The 17,527-nt window shown below is 42.1% G+C and overlaps 1 protein-coding gene and 2 long non-coding RNA genes across 4 annotated transcripts in view; 2 read left to right on the forward strand and 1 right to left on the reverse strand.

Annotated features, from left to right (window-relative positions):
* Nucleotides 1-16,945, forward strand: part of LOC132382210 (uncharacterized) — a 33,504-nt gene extending 16,559 nt beyond the window's left edge. The window contains exon 3 of one of the 2 annotated variants that reach the window (XR_009508231.1): nucleotides 12,084-16,945. This is a non-coding gene — a long non-coding RNA (uncharacterized LOC132382210). The remainder of the gene's footprint in view (nucleotides 1-12,083) is intronic. The other variant, XR_009508232.1, reaches the window with a different exon arrangement.
* The window catches only part of LOC132382211 (uncharacterized), a 76,576-nt gene that overhangs the window by 27,809 nt on the left and 31,240 nt on the right, over nucleotides 1-17,527 (forward strand). The gene's annotated exons all lie outside the window — the stretch shown is intronic.
* Nucleotides 6,213-8,706, reverse strand: LOC132382209 (uncharacterized). Its single transcript, XM_059952210.1, has one exon. It carries the CDS (start codon nucleotides 8,325-8,327, stop codon nucleotides 7,212-7,214), a length of 1,116 nt encoding a protein of 371 aa, XP_059808193.1. The 5' UTR covers nucleotides 8,328-8,706; the 3' UTR covers nucleotides 6,213-7,211.

The raw sequence follows: 17,527 nt of genomic DNA on the forward strand, positions 1-17,527 counted from the left end.
TGCCCGAGAAGCAACTTGGATCTGCTTCAATTTGCCTATCACCACAACAGCAGATGCCATTTCATAGGCTCTTCATTCAATCATGGAACATCTGGGCAGTAAAGATCCATTCATTAGGATGCTCTTTATTGACTATAGCTTGGCATTCAATACCATCATCCCCTTAATAAGCTTCAAGATCTAGACCTCAACATCTCGTTCTGCCATCGGATTTTCGATTTCCTCACTTGCAGACCCTAGTGAATTCAGGTTAGCAATAACATCTCCATCATCAAGCTGCACTACGAGGCCCTGTGCTCAGCACCTACTCTACTCACTTTATACTTATGACTGAAGCCAAGCAGAGCTCCAATGTCATATTAAGTTTGCTGATGACACCACTGTTGTTGACTAAATCAGCATGTCGGCAAGAGATTGAAAACCTGGCTGAGTGGTACCAACCTCTCACTCAATGACAGCAAGGACAAGGAGCTGATTAGTGACTATAGGAGGATGAAACAGGAAGTCTGTGAGCCGTTCATCACCGGCGCATCAGAGCTGGAAAGAGCCGGCACCTTTAAAATCCTCAGTGTTATAATTTCAGACAAACTGGCTTGGGTCCAGCACGCAAGTGCCATTATGAAAAAAAGCACTGTCAAAGTGTTTCAGCCCGAAACCTGTACTGTACTCTTTTCCTAGATGCTGCCTGGCCTGCTGAGTTCCTCCAGCATTTTGTGCATGTTGTTCGGATTTCCAGCATCTGCAGATTTCTTCTTGTTTGTTACTGTAGCAACTTATTTTCTTAGAAGTTTGTGAAGATTTAGCAGGTCATATAAAACTTTGACAAACTTCTGTAGATGCGTGGTGGGGAGTACATTTCTGTTTGCATCATGGCCTGGTATGGAATCACTAATGCCTCTTAAGAGGAAAAACCTTCAGAAAGTAGTGGATATGGTCCAGTTCATATGGGTAAAACCCTCTGCACCATTGTGTAGAACTACACAGATTGCTGTCGCAGGAAAGCAGCACTCAGTCTCAAAGATACCGACCATCCAGGTCATGCTCTCTTCTCACTGCTACCACCAGGAACGTGGTACAGGAGCCTCAGGACCCAGCACCAGTTTCAGGAAAAAGTTATTACCCCTCAATCATCTGGCTCAGAAGGGATAACTTAACTGAAGTTCACTCACCCTATCACTGAACTGTTCCCTCAATCTATAGATTCACTTCCAAGGACTCTTCATCTCATATTCTTGATATTTATTGCTTATTTATTTATTAATATTACTTTTGCCCTTTTTTTGTATTTCCACAATTTGTTGTCTTTTGCACATTGACTGATTGTCCACCCTAATGGGTGTTCTGTTTCATTGATTCTATTGTGTTTAACATATTTACTGTGAGTGCTCCCAAGAAAATAAATCTCAGGGTTGGATATAGTGACGTACTGTATATGTACTTTAATAATAAATTTACACTGATCTTTGAAAAGAATACAGTAAAACCTTATTCTGTGTATCTTCCTATGCAAATTAATCCATGGAAACTAGTATATGCATCTCCTTCTGATGAAGGGTCTCATCTCACACCGTCAACTGTCCATTTCCGTCCCAGATGCTGCCAGGCCCACTTAATTCCTCCTGCATGCTGGTTGATGTTCCCCGAAGGTAAGGGTGGAGACAAGTTGCTGGAAGGTGATAAACGGGTGCTGGAATCTCACAAGCAAGGGAGGTGACAATTGGAACTATTAGAGGAGCAGTGAAAGGCAGATGGAACCAGAGCCAGATAGAGACTAGAGGGTTTGTTGGGGGTGGGGGTTGAGCCAGTGGGTAAAATGTGTGGATGGAACCAGGAGGAGTAGGAGGGTAAAAATAGGTGGTCAGGGACTGGAAGGGGTTGCGGGTTCAAAACAAGTGAGACATTGACGGGAGGAAACTGAAGGCAAGAGTTATATTAAATTGAAAAAAAAACAATGCCAATATTATTTGGATTGTAGACTGTCCAGGCAGTAAATGAGGAATTGTTCCTCTAGCTTACATTGGGCCTCATCCTGACAGTGGAATAGCCTGAAGGTTGGTTGGGCAATGGGAAGGGGAAATGAAATAACATGCAACTGGCAGCTTGGGAAGGCCATTATGGACAGCACAGGCATCTTGCGAATTGGTCATCTAATCTGCCCTAGCTCTCATTGATGTACAGGAGGCCACATCAAGAGCACCGAATGCGGTAGATGAGGTTATAAGAGATGCACGTGAATCTTTGTCTAATGTGGAAGCATCGTTTGATCCCCTGCATAGTAGTGCAAGAAAAAACGTTTGTAGATGAAGAACCAGTGGTCAGGAAAGGGCAGACGAAGAAGCACGAGTGAACCAGGGATTCCCAGAGGGAGAGGTCCCTCCATAAAGCAGAAAGGGGTGGGAGAAGTTGTGGCCAGTTCTGGAATTTTGTTGTAGCTGAAGGATCGTGTGCTGGATCTGGAGGCTGGTTGGGTGAACAGTAAGGATGAGGGGAGCTATATCTCGGTTTGGTCTGGTGGGGGCTGGGATGAGAGACATCTGAGAAACAGAGGAAATGAGGGAGAGTTCTAATAACCACCATAGAAGAGCAGCAACCTTTGTTGAAACATTTCATATGTCTAGGAGTGTTCAACTTCATCTCGAGATCAGAGGTAATAGAGGAGGAGAAATTGGGAGAAGCGATGACATTCTTACTGGAGAAAGGGTTGGAAGAGGTATAAGCTGGGTAGCTATGAAAGCCAGTGGATTTATAGTAAGTGCTAGTGGATGAAATAGCCTGTTTCTAAATGTAGACTATGTAACAATAGGGCACAGATAGGTCTAATTTCAAAGTTGTATGTCTTATATGTACTTCAGGAAAAATGGCAATATCATAATGTCCTGTGAATATTTAGCTACTAAAACATGCACTGAATTGATTGTAAAAGTTAATGAGTAGCACAATACCTGTGTTATAACCCCTCTGCAGAATCAGACTGCCAACACTCCGCAGATCAATTCAGTTAGAAAGTAAAGGATAATTGGCAGTCTGTATTCCTCCAAGTCAGACTTCAGTAGACAGAGATGGGAAATGAGTTAGAATAAACTGTAAGAAATCATTACTTTAAAACTGACTAATTACACTGAATCATTGTTAGGTCATTAGATATTACAGCAGTAGTAATTGGTAGACTTGACATTAAAAATAAGTTGTTAAAATGATTTTTCATTTGGCTTTGTATAAACAAAGCCTGTATTGAACAGTCTAAATGCACTGAAAACATGACGTAATCAAGAACCTGAGCATTGTTGCACTCAGGTCTAAGAGATATTGTTGTTTATCAAGGCAGTAAGTTTTACTTCTAGGAAGTAGTAATGTCCTATTATTCCAGAGAGACTTCTGACTTTTGTTCCAGCACTAATTCCATTCCTGCCAGAAGTGCATGTTAAAAATGTAAACTATTGAGTGACAAACAAATTATTTTAATTTAAATTGACATCAGATTTATTAGCATCTATCTGACATAAAGATATAATAAAAGGATTGAAAGAAAAGTCATGAATTTGGGGTACACTGTCTTTAGGCTTAATTTGGCTGTAAATTGTACTCAATATTTCACTTATGAGGAGATCTGCAGATGCTGGAAATTCAAGCATCTCAGCCCAAAACATCGACAGTGCTTCTTCCTATAGATGCTGCCTGGCCTGCTGCGTTCCACCAGCATTTTGTGTGTGTTGCTCAATATTTCATTTATTGACTATTTTAAAAACGTATTTATTTACAGGTATCAAATTGACTATGTAAAAATGCAGAAAGTTGCACTTTAGAATGTAACTCATTACTTTTCCTTGCATTAAAAAAAATTAGTCTTGCTGAAGTGGAAAAAGTAACTAGTCCACCATCTCTGCAGCAAATTTTAACATTATATTAATGACAACTGTACAAAATTCTGCTTAATGTTTTAACAGTTTAATTAGGCATCAATCCCAATAGAAATCTTAAAAAGTTTTTAACAGATGCTATGGATCGAAAATAAAAGCTTAATGTGAAGAGTGCCTTCGAAGGCCTGAAGATGAGACTTGATGTCAGAAATGCCCATGCTTGTCAAGTGGATTTGAGAGCAGGGCTAGTTCTGCAGGCACTGATGGTATCTACTGCAACACTTTTTAAGCCAATGTAAACAACTGATAAAACTTATTCAGCTGAACATAACTTGCTTGGAAATTTATTAGTCCTCCATCATGATCTGATGACACTGGTTGAATTGCACAACTGTTAAGAACTCTATTCCCTTCGGTTTAAATTACAAATAATAGTCACATTCTCTACATCTTTGCAAAATTTGACCTGAAAATTGTTAACACGCAGTCAAAATACAATAGCTGCTCGGATTTTAGAAAACAAAGTTAACTCGTGTGCTGTGTAATGGAATCAAAATCGCATTTGAAATTGACTCTCTTAGATGGCTGCCCACTGAGACCTTGCATGCAGCAGCCAAAACTCATTTCAGATTTTATTTTAATTTGAATGATCTAAATCCTGCTTTAAGCATGGCAAGGTGGCAGAGTTGGCAGGGCAGCTGCCTCCCATCTCTGGTTATTTGGGTCTAACCCAACCTCTGGTCTTGTCTGTTTGTAGTCTACCTGTTCTCCCTTTGACCACATGTGCTTCCTCTGGGTGCTCCAGTTTCCTCCCACACCCCACATAAATGTACTGTATGTTGGTAGGTTAATCCCTCCAAGAGGACCACAATCTTATCATAGGGTTTGGAGGCTTGCGTTCTTCAATGACATGGAGAGCTATGTTGGCTGGAGTCCGAGCCTTGTGCTGTGGCTCTTGATAGGGTCATCTACGCCAAACAGGTCAAAGGATAGAGGACAGACCAAGAGTAGTCTACCAGTCCTCTAGGTTCAGGGGTTCAGCTCAGGGCTAACAACCCTAACATGTCAAAAAGCAGTTGTCATGGAAACAGTAATGAAGAATCCTTCTCTACAGGCAAAGATGCAGGACCTTCATTGTTGCTCTAAATGCCAGTGGCATAATCAACAGTAAGCAAGTAGGTTAATTGACCACTTTATAGCGACTCATGTGTAGGTGAATGGTAGAACCTATGGGGGCTTGGTCTGAATGTGGAGAGAATAAAATGAGATCAGTGCAGGATCAGTGTAAATTGGTGCTTGCTGGTCAGCACGGATTTGATGGACCCAAGGAATTACTTCTGTGCTTAATCTATCACTTCAGGTGATTAAACACTTTTAGCTATCTGTGGTTAGGGATACAATACAATTTATTCCTCACACACCAATTCTTTCTGGACTTACTCATTATGAAATAAATACAAAGAAAGCAAAACAGAATGTTGCATAAAAACGCACAAGCTGACTTGGTGCTCATCATCAAGAAGGACACAGTATATTGGTTGAGAAGACCCTTCTCAAATTTTCAAGCATTTTCACAAATAATTGGTGGAAGTTATTGTCCACACCTTACACAGCCACATCCAAAATGTTATGGATCTTTAGACTAACCCTCTTCAGAGGGAACTTCCCTTCCCACATTTTTGTTGTATTCTAAACTAGGCTGAACTTTACTGCACTACTCCAAATACAAATCTGAAATGAAGACAGAAAATGCTAAAGGTTATTGACTAAAACGTTAATTATGATACTCCCATCACAAATGCTGACTGGCCTGCAGAGCATTTTTAGTATTGTCAGGTTTTGTTCAGTGTAATGTTCTTTAAATGTCCTTAACCAAGAGCCCTTCTGCACTCAGATTCATGCAAAATTGCCATGTACCATTAGAAAAGTATTAAAAAAATATTTGTCCCTCAGCCAATACCACTAAATACACATATAATGGCTTTGCATTTAATTTCAGAAATGTATCATTGGCTCTAAACTGCCTTGCCATGTTTTAATAAACTAGTAGCAATATAGTAAGAGAAACCTTATTCCTTCTTTCTTTAGAAATGCACTTAATGCTCAATGAGATAAATAACTGCCAGCAGTCTTCCCCAACTATCAACTCTTTCCCTGCTTAAATCCTGCCATCTACACTTCTAAGTTGTAAATGGGAATGACACCTCACCACAGTCTTCAAGTCTTTGCTCCAATTACGTCACCCTCTTGATTTGTATTGCAGCCTCAAACCTATGCACAAGTACTGGTGATTCCTTACTAAGGAAAACCTGTGGATTACAGTGGGTAGTGTCAGAGAAGTATAACAATGTAAGCTGTTATTTTGTTGTTTCTTACATGATCCATCCCCAATTCAAATATCTCATGGCCCTTTAAACAGGATAGTTCCTGCTGTTCCTATTTTTGCCCAACTACAAAGTAGCATTACCTGGTTTCTGGTGGGAATTGGATCTTGTATTTAAGTAATATTTGCCAACTGACATCTTTCCAGTCTACATCAGGCAAGGTTAGCATCTGCACTAGACATGATCCATGTTTTCCAAATTGGTTTAACATTGGGGCCATGTAAATCTGTTCTTTAAAATTCAAACACTGAAGATGTGGAAAGACATTATATAAAAGTGATTGTCTGGCCGATTATGACTTCTGATCCTGCTTTCTGACCCAAGGTACTTGACTCCACAATCAGTTAGATGTTAGCCACTTGTGTAAAGCCAACAGTCCAAAATTTGGTCCCTGATAATTGAATTTGTGCTCCTTAGCCACTTTGCTATGACCTCCATGGGAACAGAGTTCATATTTCTATATTAATCACATTACCAATTGAACTATCAAGTTGCACACTTGTCAAATTTAAGCATAGTTTTCAGATGATGCACCTATTAGAAAGCGGGCCTGATCCAATAATGAACATAAGATATCAAAGTACTTGATGAAGATATACAAAATTATGAGGGGTATAGATAGGGTAAATATAAGCAGGTTTAGCCACTGAAGTTGGGTGGGACTAGAGCCAGAGGTCACGGGTTAGGGGTGAAATGTGAAAAGTTTAAGGGGAACATGAGGCAGATCGATGGGAGGAGGCAGCTTAAATGGTTTTGGCACAGATTAGATGGACCGAAGGGCCTGTCTCTACGCTGTACCTCTCCAAGGCTCTACTAAGGCTCTATTTTAAAGTAATCTATTTGTCTTTTTATATACTTTAGAATATAAAATACTACAAAGCTGCACACAGATATAGTAATTTCAGCTGTTTATTATTCATACAATAATAGGACCGATTAAAGTAGCTGCTATTTTTAGCGACAAGAGTTCCTAGAAGCATTTTCTGTGAACAACCCACGGTCCCATCTCCAGGTACTCGGTAGCAGTAATCCACATTTCCTGAAATGAAGTCAAGCATGTTAGTATAGAAGCCCCAATCCAGACGGAATATTTCCTCTCTGGAGGGGCGATGACTTTCACCGGTATTCCCACAGGAGCGAGGAACTGCAGCTCCTTCAGCATCCTTTCATCCAGGCCCGGGAAGAGCGTGGATCCTCCCGACAGCAGCACGTTTGAATGCAGATACTTCCGCAGGTCGATGTCACATTTTGAGATGCTCTTGAACACCAGCCTGTGCACTCCCGGACACTCGAAACCCACGCAGGCAGGAGAAAACAGGATCTCGGGTGCTCTGAAAAGCTGGCTTTGGATCTGTATCACGTTGCCATCGGGCAATTTGTATTCCTTCTGGATATCTTCACGCCTCTTCCTCATTTCCAGCTGTGGGTCGAGAGCCACGTAGCAGAGCTTCTCCTTGATGTCCTTCACGATCTCCCTCTCCGCAGAGGAGACGAAGGAATGGCCAACTTCCATCAAGATCCTGACGAAATACTGGGTGATATCTCTGCCAGCTAAGTCGAACCTGTAGACAGCGTGGGGGAGACAGTAACCTTCGTAAATGGGCACCGTGTGAGTCACGCCATCTCCACTGTCCACAACCAGGCCAGTTGTCCGCCCGGAAGCGTAGAGAGCTAGAACTGCCTGGATAGCTACGTACATGGCGGGCACCTTAAAACTTTCAAACATAATCTCGGTCATGGTTTCTCGGTTGTGTAAAGGATTCAGAGGGGCTTCGGTTAATAAGGCTGGTCTCTCGTGTGACTTTAAACGGAGCTCGCAATCGTAAACATGTCGCCAAACCTTCTCCATATCATCCCAGCAAGTCACTATGCCATGTTTTATTGGGTATTTCAAATTCAGGACGCCTCTCCTGGCCTGAGCTTCTTCTCCTACATAGTATGCCTTGTGTCCAGCCCCAAGCATGGTCGCCTTGGCTTTGGGTCGTCCTACAATTGATGTAATGACCGATCTCGGAGCATTGTCCCCGGCTAATCCCGCTTTACAGATACCCGAACCGTTGTCTATGATTACAGCAGAGTTATACATGCTCAAGTTTGAGAGCCGGTTTAGGATGCGGGGAAGTTGGGAGTGAGTTCTGAGAGTTCTCTTTTGATGAGGTCACAAAAAGTCTACTCCCCCCCCCCACCCTTCTGTGCGGCAATAAGGGGGTCCTGTCTCCACGAGTCCGAAAACAAGCCCGTCTCGTGAACACATTGTTACATAAGATGACAAGGGCCGATGCACAAGCAACGCAAATCAACAGTTCACGGCCCTGGCTATTATTGAGTTGTTCGCAGCGCAGAGAAGATTAACCACCAGGAGATAAAATAAGAGAAGAGAAACCAGGATTTAAAGAATGACAATGGAAACTAGAAGATAATGCTGACTGATAGAATAAGCAACGGAGAAACAAGAGCAAATAAAAGGTATGTATTAACTACATGTAAGAAATAGACAAGTGGTAACAAAAGAACGTTAAGTTCGAGGTCATCTTCTCCAAATGAGTTTTGGAAACGGAGTTACAGAAACACTGATTGCTAAGACTGAAGTATATATATTTTTTAGTTTAAGCAGCAATAATTATGTTTGTTATCAACTTCCACACACACTCCACCGAAGAATTGACTACTGGTGACAATACTCTGACAATTCATTATTTATATATTTTTAACTTTCTTTTTTGAAAAAATATATATCTTAACTTTATACCCAAACATTTAACAAATCATGTTAATAACATTTAAGATTTTACATTTGGAACTGTTGATTGGTCACCAGTCTGTACCAGCAGTTCCAGGAAATCTCATTGGCATATTCAACTACAGTTTAATTTTCCACTAATCATATCGTCTTTTGGTCAGGATGTCCATAAGAGCAGAAGACGCTGGAGCAGAATTAGGCCATTGGGCCCATCGAACCTTCTCCACCATTTGATCATTGCTGATCCATTTCCCTCTCAGCCGCAGTCTCCTGCCGTCATCCTGTAAACTTCTATGGTCAGGCTTATCAACAGCCTATCAACCTCCCCCTTAAATACACTCAATGACCTGGCCTCCGCAATGAATTCCACAGATTCACCACCCTCAGGCTGAAGAAACTCTTCCTCGTCTCCCTTCTAAATGGACGATGCTCTATTCTGATGTTTTAGACTCCCCCCCCCCCCATAGGAAACATCCTCTCCAAATCCACTCTACCTAGGCCTTTCAATATGTCAGTATGAAATTTTTATATCACCAGGAGTATGGACTATTATTCCCAAAGGTAAATGAGCAGGGCCTGTTTACTCAGTTTCAGTTCTTGCTACTTGATTCTGTTTGGAGTGGATTTCAAGAATACCAATGAGTTGGTCACTAAAGAGAAGCAAATATTAAACCCAATGTGACAGCTAACCATGCAGGCACTCAAAGACATCTATTACATAGTAAAGAGCTTTTCATCCTGGATTTCCATTTCACATGATTGTCTTCCACACTTCTAAGTTTCAATTGAGATAATAGGCTTTATTCTCTGCTATTGTAATGATCTACCAATACTCCACTACCTACACGCATCCTTGCCAAGTATTCATGCCAAATATCAATTTGGTGAATGATTAAACTAAATAAGGACAAAAACACTCAGAATGTGAGACAAAATGTTTGGTAACCACCATTAATTAATAGTGCAGGATTAACTATATCAATTAAGTACTAATTCTAACTAATGACAATCACACACAGTCCCTAATAGACAGGTCAGGGAAGCCTCCAAACTGGAAATTTACCCAAGCAAAAATTCTGTTTCTGTCATAAGGTGGGAATTGAGAGCAGACCCAATTGCAAGACACAGACACTGAAGTTCTGGGCACAGGACTAGGTGTGTCAAGGAAGCAAGGGAACTGGGGAAGAAACGACACTGGACAAGACACAGGCCCTGGACGAGACTAGGATACAGGGACTGGGCTAGGATTAGACTAGGAAAGCGGGACCTGGACAAGGACTCCGAGCCAGAGACTGGACAGGGACCCAGAACCTGGGTCTTGACTCAGGCTCAGACTCCAGATCTTGGTGAGGACAAGTCATGGCAAGGCAACAGGACTGGACGTGGGGGCAGGACGCGGGACTCCTGGGCTGGATGCGGGACTTGGGAGACAGGAACGCGGAACACAGAGCTGGGGCCCCTCCTTGGGAACAGGACATAGGGCCAGGACCCATACACAGAAAGCTGAACACAACATGATGGTTCCCAACTCAAGGTAGCAGCAAACAGCCAGACTTACCTAGTCAAAGAGAGAGTTCCAAACAACAAAAGACAGTACCTTATCTAGACATAGCAAGGCTCCAGTCTTGGTCCAGCTGTAGAACTTGATGGCAAGAATAGGCAAGGATGCAGGCAAGGCTCCAGGTGAGAGGTAGGCCAGGCTCCAGCCAAGGACTACAGAAAGAAGGGGAAGTGAAGGGAACTGTCCAGCTTCTCCAGGCAAAGACAGCCTGGCTTACCCAACAGAGGCAAGGACAGGAAGGTACAGATCCAACTGCAGGGTAACAGCAAAGCCCACCTGACTTACCCCAAAGAGGCAAGGACAGGATACTGACAAGACAAACCAGCACCCACGCTCAAAACCAGGGCCACTTATATTCCCAGTCCCAAGACGAGCAGCAGGTGCCTCTGATTAAGCCCAACTGAAACAAGGGACAGCTGGAAGACCCGGAGTCTGGAGTCCACGGACCAGACCATGACAGTTTTTAAATCACTGTCATATTCAACCCAAACATTACACTTATACCAACCTATTCATGGCCTCTCCAGGATTCTATTTGTTAAACATAAGTAATTCCAGAGAAAGGGTCACAATTTGAAGTGTTTACTGTTTATTTCTCTCCATAGATGCTGCCTGACCTGCTGAGTCCCCCCACCAAGTTTTGTTTTGCTCCAGATTCCAGAATCTGCACTTATGTATACTCATTTTATGGAAAGGTTGTATTTCCTTTCCAAGATGGCGGCGAGCTGCGATCCCTATTGAATCACAGCTCAGACTGAGTTGCTTTTTTAGGTCCATAGAGATGGTTTTGGGACAGAGAGGGGATATAAGGGCCAGGTTAGAGTTTAGAGATGGGAATGTGAGGGAATTAGAGTTCAGACCAGAGTCTAAGTCTCTGTTCAACAGCCTTGAGCCATCTGACAACCAGGCAAGGATATCTGGCTGGATGTGGGCCTCCGGGTCAGCAGGCTAGAGTGGATAAGGGCTGATATCCTCCTCCACCTGGTTAGTGAGTTGTCAGCAGCTTTCAGAATTGGAATTTCATATGGGCTGAAGGAACGAGGTCCAATGACCCCCTGAGTTTGTGAATCGATGAGACTGGAGTTTGAGGTCTAGCCTTTGGTGATAGGCAGGTCCTTGGGATCGATGCCAAGGGTCATGGCCTGATGGTCATATTCGAAGTCCAGAAATCAAGGCCCATTGATTGGACCCCAAAGTCCTACGTCTGCAAGCCTGAGGCGGAGTCTGCTGGAGGCCAAAGCTGGCCTGTATCGGGGTTAGAGGATGGGAAGGAGGACCAAGGCTTGTTTTGCTGTTGTGATTTGCTGAGCATTGTGGACATGCCATGTTGGCTCTGGAATGCATGGTGACACTTGCGAGCTGCTCCCAGCATCCTTGGTTGTGATGGCTGGTTGTGCAAATGATGATTTCACTGTATGTTTTGATATACACACGATAAATTAACTTGAAGCTTGAATCTTGAACCCAGAGCTTCTCTTATATAAAGTATCTGTAATTCCTTCCCAATGACTTTCTAATCAGGAATGCGTTGTTCCCTACAGAGTTACAGTTCTACAAGTAGATACAGCTCATTATAAGGTACCTGCTTATCATTTGTGAATGGCAACAACAACCTCACAACGCAAGACCAAGGGACTGATTGTGGACTTCAGGAAGGGGAAGTCAGGAGAACACACACCAGTCCTCACTGAGGGGTCAACAGTAGAAATTGTGAGCAGCTTCAGGTCCCTGAGGTGTAGATGCACAGAGGATCAACCCTGCATCTAACACATTGACGGAATGCTGATGAAGGCAAGCCCGTGGCTCTGCTTTGTTAGAAATTTCAGGAGATTCTCTACGTTACCACGGACTATTGCAAGCTTCTGTAGGTGTACAGTGGAGAGCATCCTGATTGGTATGGATCCTGTAATGCACTGGATCACAAGTAGCTGCAGTGGGTTATAGACTCAGCTAGCTCCATTATGGATACAATTGTCCTCACCACTGAGGACATCGTCAAGAACATCTCCAAGAAGCAGTGCCTTAAGAAGACAGTGTCTATCATTAAGGACTTTGGTATCTGGGGCATCCCTTCTTCTCATCTATACAGGAGCCTTAAGACCTACACTCAATGATTCAGTAACAGCCTTTTCCCTTCCGGTATCAGATTTCTGAGTGGTCCACGAACACTACTTCTTACCCCTTTCCTGCACTATTTAATTTATAGATTTGTTTGTCTCTGCGCCGTACGGCTGCTGCAGAACAACAAATTTCACGCCATATGTCAGTGATTATAAATCTGATTCTCATTTTGATTCAAACATGGAGATTATCATTTCTAAAATCTGACATTGCTATATGGTGGTTCTTCAGTTGGAATCCTTGGGTAATACCATGGAGCTAAAATCCCCAATTGCTGGTTTCTGCCCCTAGCCTGGAAAGCTTGGATTGTACTTGCTGCCTGAAAATAGTTCAATCAATACCCAGACCAAGGAAAAACCCCAAAACATACACCTGTCTTGGAGGTTATAATCTTATGCTGGCAGACACACTGCCCTATGGAGGAAAAAAATCTTACGCATATCCTTTATGTACCACTTTACTTTACACATTTGCCCCCTAGTCATATACAACTATGCTCTGTGTCCTCTCTATCTCCCTCATAATGGTATACAACTCGGTAAAGACTCCCTCAGCCTCCCCTGCTCCAAGGAATCCCTGATTTCCTCACAAGTGAGAGCCTTCATCCCAAACAAGCTTTTAGCCAATCTCCTCTGCATCCTCCCTACTGTGACCTGCACCTGTACACAATATTTCTGCTGTAGCCAAACCAATGCTACTATAATGTACTTGCACTTTTATACTACTTTCTAGGTAATAAAAACAAATCTCTCATAAGCCGATTTAATCACCTATTTTTCTGCTGTCAGTTTCAAGGATCTTCAGATTTGGACATAGAGGTCCATTTGATCCTTAATACACCCTAGGCTTCTTACTAATCCTTCTAAAATACATAATCTCATGCTTTTCACGATTGAATTCCACATGCCATTGCTCTGTTCATCGTACCAACTGAAAAGGTTTGTCCTGCATCCACTTCACTATTAACAGCATCACCAACTTTTGTGTCATCTGCAAACCTACCAATCATAGCTCCTATATTCACATCCCAATTTATTACTGAGTAGAACAACATGTAAGAGTCCCAGCACCAAACACTGGGACACCGGTCAATGGCTTCCACTTGCAAAAACAACACTCCACATCATCCTCTGCCTTAGTTTTGGCTCCATTTCGATAATTTGCCATCTACTTTGACCTTTTAGACCAGCCCTCTTTGCTGAAGCCCTGCAAGTCACATCAACATACTTTTTCCCTCTTCAAAAAAGTCTTCAATTAATACATGCTTTCCTAAGTGTAGATGAATCATGCTCTTTTCTTAATAACTTCTCTACCATTGACATCAAACTCTCAAGCCTGTAATTATCTGTCTTAAGACTGCTGCATTTCTTGAATAAATGTGCCACATTTGATAACCTCCTGTAATTTAGTCCCTCACCTGGGACTGGTGAAGATTTAAAATTTTCTGTCCAGCGCCCAACAACCTGGGATATCAGCTGCAAAACAACAAATTTCACAATGTATATTAGTAATCATAAACACGAGAAATTATGCAGTTCCTGAAATCCAAAGCAACACACACAAAATTCTGGAGGAACTCAGCAAGCCAGGCAGCATCTATGGAAATGAATGAAAAGTCAACATTTCAGGCCGAGACCCTTCTTCATGACTGGAAAAGAAGGGGTAAGATTAAAAAGATGTGGAGGGCCAGGAGGTTAGTTAGAAAGTGATAGGTGAAGCCAGGTGAGTAGGAAAGATAAAGAGCTGGAGAGGGAAGAATCTGATAGGAAAGGACAGTGGACCATGGGAGAAAGGGAAGGAGGAGGGGACCCAAGGAGAGGTGATAGGCAAGTGAGAAGAGGCTAGACTGGGGAATATAAGAAGAGGGGAGGGGGAGGGAATATCTTTTTAGTGGAAGGAGAAATCAGGTTGAAGACTACCCAAATGGAATATGAGGTGTTATTCCTCCACCCTGACAGTGGCCTAATCTTGGCACAAGCGGAAGCCATATATTGACCGGTTGGAACAGGAATGGGAATCACAATTAAAATATTTGGCCATCAGGAAGTTCTGCTTTTGGCAGATGGAACAGAGGTGCACTATGAAACTGACTTGTGACAAGTCTTACCAATGTAGAGGAGACTGTATCAGGAGAATCAGACACAATAAATGATCCCGGCAGATATCAGTGATAAAATATACACTCCATGATTTAAAAAAAGCAAAATCACCTGGGTTCTTGGGAGAAAATGTATGAGTGAAAATGGCCAACCTGTTTGTGGTACAGCACTCAATATCTAAAACCCTCAGAGGGCAAGAAATGTACCCTGGCATAAGAAACTAACACCTTGCAATGACTGCACATATACAGTAGAACCTGATCGATTTTCACTACCTGTGACCCTTTGTTGACTTCATTTATTGGCTCCCAACCTCTGTTGCTTTCTCCATCTTCCCTTCCCGCACCTGACTCCATCTGCCCATCAACCTGTCCTCATTTAGATCCACCTACCACTTGCTAACTCTTGCCTCACTACCACCCTTTCACCACTTTATACTGGCTACCTTTACAATCTCAGCAGGATCTCAACATAAATCTTCAACTATCCTTTGCCTGCACAGGTTCTGCCTGACCTGCTGAGCTCTTAATTTGATTTTTTTAAAACTTCTTTTAGCTTAGTTCTAAGTGTGCTTTCTTTTTTTCCAGATTCCAATATATGCGGTCCCTTGTATGTCAATTTTCAACTCAACATCAGATGGCTTCCATAATAGATCTATCTTCACTACAATTTTTGTCATCAACAATGTTTAATGAAAATAAAAACCCATGCCTAAATTATTAACTGGTTATTTTTCCACAGCTGCCTGACCTGCTGAGTGTTCCCAAGACTTCTATTTTTTCTTCGATTTCCAGAACCTGCTGCTGTTAGTGTGCAGGTGCAGCAAGCTGTTAAAAAAGGAAAAAAAAAAGGCACATTAGCTCTTAATGCAAAGCGAATGTGAAAGTATTGTTGCAATTATATGTTACTGAGGCCCTACCTGGAGTACTACACAGTTTCGACCCTCTAACTCAGGGCCAGTTACGGCAGCATTGGAGACTATCCAAGGAAGGAAAGTTGAGCCAGCTGGGGATGAAAGGATAGTCATCACAAGTGAAGATACACAGGTTAGATGTATGCTCTTTAGGGTGATCTTACTAAAACACTTAAGGTCCCAAGGAGGCAAGGCAGTGTAGATTTTGAGATGTTTTCACCACTCGATTGAACACGGAATATACATAGAACATAAAACAGTACAGCATAGGAGCAGACCCTATGGTCCACAATGTTGAGCTGAACCAGCTCAAGAGTAAGTCAAACCCCCACCCCCCCAAAAACTAATCCCTCCTACCTACACAATGCCCATCAACTTCCTATCAAAGCCTCTAATGTATTTGGCTCTACCACCATACCAGGCAGCGCATTCCAGGCATCCACCTCTCTCTGAGTAAAGAACTTACCGTTCACATCCCTTTGATCTCAAATAAGGGGGCATAGTTTTTAAGATAAGAGTCTTATCATTTAAAATCGAGGTACATAGAAATTTAAACCCAAGCACCATATCTATAAAATTGTCAATGACACCACTGCTGTTGGTGAAATGTCAGACTGTAATGAAGAAACTTACATAAGTGAGACTGATTGGTGTTGCAGCAATAACCTTGCACTCAGTTCCAGCAAGACTAGGGGATTGATTGTGAACTTCAGGATGGGGAAGTCAGGAAAACACAATTCAGTCCTTATTGAGGATCCAGCAGCGGAAAGGGTAAGCAGTTTCAAGTTCCTTGGTGTCAACATCTCAGGGGATCTATCCTGGCCCCAAACACAATGATGCAGTCCAGAAGAAGGCAAAAGAGCAACTCCATTTCATTAGGAATTTGAGAAGATCTGGTATGTCAAAGGATCCTGCAAACTTCTATAGATAGAGAAGTGGAAAGCATTTTGACTGGTTCTAGAAACAGCCAGCTCCATCACAGGCACTACTATCCCCGTCATCAAGAGGTGCTGTTTCAAGAAGGCAGCATCAATCATTCAGGAAGCACACAAACTGCTGATGCCTACTTTTCAATTCTACCATCAAGGAGAATGTAAAGGAGCCTGAAGACCCTACTCAGTAATTTAAGAACAGCTTCTTCCCCTCTACCGTCAGATTTCAGAACAATATTTCCCTTTTTCGCATTATTTATTTAATTTAGCAATTCATGGATTCCTGGCTGTCACAAAACAATAAATTCCATGTTGTACTTCAGTGATAATAAACACAATTCTCATGGAGCCGGCTTTGGGGGTAAATCATCTGTCTACTTCTGTTTCTATTTTTTTTTGTGTCCTTGTAAAGCAAATAGTATATCTTTCAATTAATCCCAGGATTCATTTTAAGTAAAGAAACATCCGGTGCGTGTTTCAACTTGCTCACTTTGCAAGACCTTATAAAATTGTTATATTTTATAACATCAATAAATATCATACTGGTGTTACAAACTCACTTGAGTCATTTGAGTGAGAGTGCTTAGCTCTATGTAAAACTAGCAGAACCAGTTTACACCTCGCATCAATCATTATCTTGGTAAAGTGAAATTGCAAGTGTAAATCTGTGCCATTGGCACTAAACTCAACTTCTTATGTCAGCTAACAAACAACAAGACTCTCCACTGCTGGCCTAACTAATGCAACAGGACAAATGACAAGTGGTACGTTACGAATCTTACTTCACACACTCCGTTTCTGTTTCATCATACAGAAAGAAAACAATTCACAGTCATACCAAGCTAGAACTACAATCACACAGAAACAGTATAAAATGAACAAAAGAGCATTCACTTGACATGCAGTACATTCATCAAAAA

Source organism: Hypanus sabinus, chromosome 27 (assembly GCF_030144855.1).
Source record: "Hypanus sabinus isolate sHypSab1 chromosome 27, sHypSab1.hap1, whole genome shotgun sequence".
Taxonomy (NCBI): Eukaryota; Metazoa; Chordata; class Chondrichthyes; order Myliobatiformes; family Dasyatidae; genus Hypanus; species Hypanus sabinus.